Source organism: Melitaea cinxia, chromosome 5 (assembly GCF_905220565.1).
Source record: "Melitaea cinxia chromosome 5, ilMelCinx1.1, whole genome shotgun sequence".
NCBI classification, from domain to species: domain Eukaryota; kingdom Metazoa; phylum Arthropoda; class Insecta; order Lepidoptera; family Nymphalidae; genus Melitaea; species Melitaea cinxia.
In genome coordinates, this window is record NC_059398.1 from 4821222 (window position 1) to 4828683 (window position 7462).

The 7462-nt window shown below is 32.3% G+C and overlaps 1 protein-coding gene across 1 annotated transcript; it reads right to left on the reverse strand.

The window, feature by feature from the left end:
- Window positions 1-138: 138 nt before the first annotated feature.
- On the reverse strand, window positions 139-1107 carry LOC123653439. Its single transcript, XM_045589435.1, has 2 exons — window positions 888-1107; window positions 139-776 (listed from the first exon to the last, which is right to left on the reverse strand). The coding sequence occupies exons 1-2, from the start codon at window positions 899-901 to the stop codon at window positions 236-238; spliced, it is 555 nt and encodes a 184-aa protein (XP_045445391.1). The 5' UTR covers window positions 902-1107; the 3' UTR covers window positions 139-235.
- Between the last annotated feature and the right edge of the window lie 6355 nt (window positions 1108-7462).

A 7462-nucleotide genomic window follows, 5' to 3' on the forward strand; every position in this document is an offset into this window, starting at 1 on the left:
TGATGAAGTCATGATTTAAAAAGCATTTTCTATTGGTATTACAACCATAATGACATCTTTGAATTGTATGTTCAAAACTTTTATTAATGGTTATAAGCTCAATGACACTTATTTATAAGAAAATAAAAAGCAGAAGTACAAAAATTAAACAAAAGTTTATTAAATGTCACAGTTGTATTGAGTTATTTTCAAATGATATTATAGAAAACTGATTTACCTTAGGTACACATTACCACTATCCTTTCACACTATCAATAGTTTTATTCTCAGTGTGGATCACTTCATCCAACTCCAAACACTCAATTGTCTTAAGAAACACATTCATGGGTATCTTCTTTCTATTGACAAATGATTTATTTCCAAGCAGCTTCTTGATTTTAGCTCGACGTTTTTTAATTTTTTCTTTTGTGTATTGGCTACCTATTTGGAATGTTAACAGTCTTTTAATTTTTCGTCCTCCGATAAAAGAATTTGATTCATTATTACTAGATTTTGGTTCCTCATAAATTGTTTCTAATGTTTGAGTACATGTGTTAATTTTTTTATTAAGATACAACGCTTCTATTTGTTTGGGATTCGCATTTTCTGAAATATTATGTTTGCGAGGTTTCATACTAACTCGACGATTTGAAGATTTAGTCGCTTCTGGAGCAAAGGATTTCCGTTTTCTGAGTACACGTGAACTAGTCTGTTCAGGCGTAGCATTGTTGACGTTGCTTTCGCCTATTCCCATTATATCTAAATGTGCCATTTTATTCGGTAGTTCCGAAACTAATCTGTAAAAATACGTGACGATATTAAAGTAAATTTCGATTGCAATATCAATTCATACTTTTAAAACTATATTTGTAGAACACCACACTCTCGAATTAATATTAAGTACAAACCTGCATTCTTCCATTTTTCCTTTTATTTACAAATTTCTTATCATTGTATTGTTAAGAACACTCTTATTATAAGTTTGAAAAGTTTTTAGATCAAAAAACTAAGGCCGTTGCTAAATGTTTTCTCTAATTTGACAATGACATTTTAGAGTATACAACCACAGCACGACGATCAATGATGTACGATCAAACTTCATCGGACTATTTGAAAATAACCGTAAAAATTGGCTTAATTGTTTATTAAACACTAGCTGTGGCCACGACTTCGTCCGCGTGGAATAAAAAAATATATTTTTCAGTTCGTAGAGTTACAAAATAAATAAATTCCTAAAATAGAAATAGCCTAAGTTACTCCTTGTTACATCAGCTATCTGCCAGTGAATTTCCCGTCAAAATCGGTCCAGCCATGTCAGAGATTAGCCGGAACAAACAGACAGACAGATAAAAATTGTAAAAAATGTTATTTTGGTATATGTACCGTGTATAAATCCATATGCATTTAGTTAACAGCGATTATTTTAATATAACAAATAGACACTCCAATTTTATTTATTTGTATAGATTATACATATTTTCATTCACGACTTTTTTTTTTTTTTTTTTTTTATGGACTGCACGTTAGTGCATTGCCAATGACGAGCAGGAATTAAAAAAAATGTTCAAAAATTGTGGATAACGGACAAGAGGAATTTATGAGAGGATTCAGAACAGGATAGGAAGAAACAAAATAATATATTTTATGATGAAAAGGAAAAAATAAAAATAAATAAAAAAACATATACAGTATATTAAATGTCTATATTATTAAGAAATATATAATCCAATAGAATTTTATATATATCATACTTTCTAGAAGACAATAAACAATTTATAGATGTAGGAAAAGGAATTTTATATTTAATCAGTGACTCTAGGAAACGGGAGCGGTTGAAAAGTGGACAAGAGAATAAAAGATGGTTAATATCCCCCGTTTCATAACCACAAAAACAGGACGGACTGGAAATAATTTTAAATCTAGCCAGATGGTGTGGAGAACAAGTGTGACCAAGCCTTAGTCTCGATATTATGCTACAGCCTTTTCTATTAAAATCCATATTATAAAACCATGGTTTTACCAAAATTTCAGATTGTAAACTATAATAATACGTTCCTTTTTGCCTACTACTATGATCATAGGACTCTTGCCACGACTTATCCATACAAAGTTTGGGCAAAGTTAATAAATCTGGGTAGGAAATTTTATATGGAAAAAGGTCACCACTTATTGTAGCTTCTCTAGCCAGAGTATCTGCTCTAACATTTCCCTCTATTCCACAATGGCTAGGGATCCAAGCAAGCGTTATTAAAATGCCTTTCTCAGTGCACTCCGTTAATAATTGTCTAATGCCAAATATATAAGGATGCTGTTGTTTAATTTTAAAAGGATTCTTGACAAGAGCTTGAATAGAACTTAATGAATCTGTGAAAACTATGGATTTTTTAAGTTTAGCTAACCTTATATATTCTAAAGCTTTTAAAATGCCTAAGCATTCCCCAGAGAATACTGTACATTCAGGAGGGAGTTTGATTTTTTGAACAATATTATATTGAAAGTGAAAAACTCCTACTCCGACATTACTATTGGCAAAATGTTTTGACGCATCTGTGAAAATATAATGATAATCGCTAAATCGTGTTTTAATTATTCTTTTAAATTTTTCATCAGCCCTAAAAGAATTTGTTTTTTCTATGTCAAAGTTTACAACATTAGGACTAGAAGTAAGGGCATTGTATGAACAAGAGAAAATTGGTAAATTACAAGAGCTTTGAATTGGAGCGGAAAGAGATTTCAATTTAAAATAACTTGTAACTAAACACGGGTTTGGTTTATTTGTCCAATACGAACTATTAGAAACAAAGTAAGCAAGTTGTTGGAGCTTTGCGATAATTGGATGATCAGTGACTTGAAGGCAGCGAAAAAGGTATTTGTCTGCCAAATATTGACGACGTAAATGCAAAGGAGGGTCACAGCATTCAGCCTGTAAAGCATTAATAGGGCTAGTTTTCATGGCCCCACAGATGATCCTAAGACATTTACTTTGAATTTTATCCAATGCTTTAAATCCCGACATTGACCCAGGTTCTAGCAAGAAGGTGCCATATTCTAATATGCTACGTATTAATGCGTTATATATCAATTTTAAGTAAAAGGGATGGGCACCCCACCATACACCTGCAAGACATCTCATAATATTTAGATTTCTCTCACATCTATTTATAATAAAATTAAAGTGAGGAGTTCCTGAAAGCTTTTCGTCTAAAATAATACCTAAAAATTTATGATGGTTTTTTTGCGGTATAATACTATTGTCATAAGTCACATGAAGTAATGGAGCTCTACGCATTCGATGAAAAAGAACGACGGAGCTTTTTGGTGGTGATAAATCGAGACCATGATTATCTAACCACCGTTTAAGATAACACAGAGATTCCGTTAATTTCGCAGACGCATCATCAATATTATTTCCTTTTATGTATAAAAGTAAGTCATCCGCATATTGCAAAACATCAACATTCTTGTCAATTGCTAAATCTAAATCATGGGTATACAAATTGAACAACAAGGGGCTTAAAACTGACCCTTGAGGTAAACCTTTGGTGAGGATTCTTAAATATTTTTGGTTATTATTGTAAAAAATAATTGATCTATCAGTAAGCATATTTATTATAAATGAAATAATTTTGCTGGGGATTTTAAGACTGAATAATTTTTGTCTTAGTATTGATACAATGACATTATCATAGGCATTCGACAGATCTAGGAAGGCTGAAAGCACAAATTTATTTACAGAAAAAGCTAATCTTATATCCGAAGTATATATACCTATATTGTCGTACGTGCTTTTATTTCGCCGAAAACCAAACTGGGACGAAGAAAGAAGAGAGTTACTTTCTACGAACCACTCAAGGCGATTTTTAACTAAATGTTCAATTATTTTTAAAAGGACTGATGAAAGAGCTATGGGGCGATATGAGGATGGGAGGAGAGGATCCTTGTTTGTTTTTAATATAGGGATAATAAGTTGACATTTCCATTCTAATGGGATATTGCCAGACTGAAAAATAGTGTTTAATATTTTTAGGTATATTGTCAAACTATTGTCATTAAGATGGGAAATAAATGAGTAATATATACCATCAGGTCCAGGGGCAGAGTCTGAGACATAAGATAATACATTTTTTAATTCCGTTTTGCTAAAGGAAGAATTTAATCCTGTAGATTCGTCATGTTCGTCTGCTATGCTATTTTTGTCTAATAGGTTAATATTTATGTTAACTGTTGGAGGAGCAAGTTTATCTAGAAAATCATTTGCTATACTGCTGGGGAGTGATACAGAATGGGTTGTATTATATGCTGACTTGAATCTTCTTATCTTTTTCCATACATCTGATGGAGGAGTATGAGGAGATAAGGAGGAGCAGAAATTTCTCCAACCATCACATTTTTTTCTTTTAAAAAGTAATCTAGTACTGTTTACAATATTTTTTAATGACAGATAGTTTTCCAAACACATATTGTTATTATATTTTTTTTCAGCCTGTTTTCTTTTTTTTATAGCTTCCGTACAATCTTTATCCCACCAAGGTGGACTAGGAATATGAGAAGTTTCATTTTTCACTGGGAAGATTTCATTAGCACTTTCAATCAAGACGTCCGTGAAAACAGGAGCATCAATAAGTGCATCATTTAACAATAATTGTAGCAATTTTGTATCTACTTTATTACTAAATTGCTCCCATGTTTCTGATGTAACATTATTAAGATTATATCTAGGGAGCAGTTTTATGTTCTGTTTTGGTATATTTACATTATTAATAGCACAAGAAGTGATTACAGGAAAATGATCACTTCCATAGGTTGAACTTAATACAGAACATGTTAATTGTGGCACAAACTGTGGAGAACAAATAGTTAAGTCCACCACGCTTTTACCTTCAAAAGGCAGAGTCCGCCTTGTAGGCTCTCCAGAATTAATAATACACAAATTATTTACATCAAGAATATCTAAAAGCTTTTTACCATAACTGTTACTTACTGAACTACCCCAGGACTGATGCTGGCAGTTAAAATCCCCTGTTATTATTAACGGCTTTGGAAGTGATGCTAAAATATTATTTATTTCATTTAAAATATTATTAGAAATATGAGAAATATATACAGACACAAAAGATATGTTATGTACACTTATAGCTAAAATAGAAAGTTCAGAACTATGTACAGGAATATTAATTAAATTAAAAGGAACGTTTTTCTCAATGAGAAAGGCTACTCCGCCAAAACCATCTAGTCTATCTTCTCTGATGGTGTTATAATTACGAAACCTAAGATTATTACTTGGCCTAAGCCAAGTTTCTGAGATAGAAAATAAAAAAGGTTTATAATTATTTAATAAATAAATTATGTCGTTTTTTTTATTAATTACACTTCTGGCGTTCCACTGTATTATTATCTGGGAACTGTCCATTTTGAATTATATTTACGATACACTGTATTAAAGGGGCAACGATGGACGGTAAACTTTTGTTGTTTTGTAAGTAACTCTGTAATAGTGAAAGCACATCTGAAATTTTGGCAAAATCATTTTTAGAGTTAATGATATCTACTGGAGTTGAATTTTTTTCAAATTCATTGAATGAAAATTCTTTTATTATATTTTTATGAGCAATTTTATCATAACCTATATTAGGCTTAATAGGATCCCGAGGTCTAGATATAAATGTTTTTTTGTATGATTTATTAGGATTTTGGCTAATATTTACTTCTTTACTAACTTCTGAATAAGATTTGTATGATGCTGGTATCTCTTTATTAGCCTCTGCATATGATACACACTTTTCAGCCATATGTAATTTAATAGATTTTTGCCTATTGAATTCAGGGCACGCTTTACTATTTGCCATATGGTTGCCAGAACATAAACAGCAAAAATAATTATCATCATTGGCATTGCATGATTCTGATGTGTGCTCCTGACCACACTTTAAACACCTTGGCTTAGACCTGCACTGCAATTTTGTGTGTCCATAACGACAACATTTGTAGCATTGGATTGTGGGAAAGATGTAAAGCTCGACTGGAAGAGAATTGTAACATATAAAAATTATTTTTGGGAGGACCTTGCCATCAAAATAGATTACTACTGATTGTGTGGGCTTCCACACAGTAGCGCCTTCAACAACAGTTTTGTAATTTAAACGTCTAACCTTTACAACTTTACCACAACCAATAGGTGTAGAAATATTTTTTATAATTTCTTCTGGGGACCATTCTATTGGCACACCCCTAACGATACCGATTCTAATAACATTAAAAGATGGTATAAAAGCGTGATAACTATTTTCAAGAAGCAGGCTATTATTTAAAAAAGAATTCGCATCTTTAAAATTATTAAATGCTACAGAAATTCGGTTTCGTCCTATCTTTTTCAAGCTGCCGTTAATAATATTATATATTTTATTTTTCATAAGGAAATCTCCGAATGTGATTGGGTGTAAAATCGTTCCATCGTTATCACCTTTTGTAATTTTTTGAACATGAATTAAATAAGGAGACACATCATTTTCATTATAAATATTTCTGCCTATGGGATTTTTAGAGACAGTGTTATCAGGTTGGAGCTGTGATTGTGGTACCGAAACGGGGACATTTTTATTATTTTCATTTTTATTCGTCTCATCTGATTTCTCAGACTCCGAACAATGACAACCAACTTTTTGGTTTCCCGCGTTTTTTCTAACTTTTTTATTACATTGTTTACAAATTTTATGAAGACGAGATCTTTTAAGTGGCTTTTTACTCATAGAGTGATCAGTTTCCATACTCGATTCATCGTAATCAATTGTAATAAAATTGCTAGGTTGCGGAATATATTGTGAATTAAAATCATTCCCGCCACCCGGGTCCGGAGGTTCGTTCATTCTATATAATAAATATTTACATACACTTACCGAAAATAGAAGAAAAACAAACTAAATACAAAACTAAAACTAAATAACTAAATATATACACTTTACACCTGATCTGAACTATATTTAAAGTAATTTTAATAGTAGCAAGAAAAAACACAACCGCGCGCGTTTATGTTTCCCGCTCGTTTTTTCCATTCACGACTTAATAACTAAATATTTACAGATAGTATTGGTACAAACCACGTCCTTGTGGAATTGCGCCAAGAATACTGGCAGCATTTCTCCGTTGAATCGCTATGCCGATTCTTTGGACAAAAATGCACCAGCAGCCCTCTTGTTACCAGTAGATGCAATACGGAGTTATCTCATTTAAAAAAAATTTAGCACTGCAACTGCAAGATCCAAGTGGTTCGACTGCAAATGGCACAAAGATGTAATTTGGAATTACTGACGAATATTTGTGCCGTTTAGTTGTTTCAGCTTCTTCCGCTGCGGCTTCTACTTTTATTTCCCTGACATGAGACGGAGCAAGTGTGTCGCAGGTAATGTCCTACAAAAGCACCCGTCCCCTTTCCTAGGGAACCAATGTCAATCCATCATGTCTCTTGCCATCATCGCGACTAATTCCT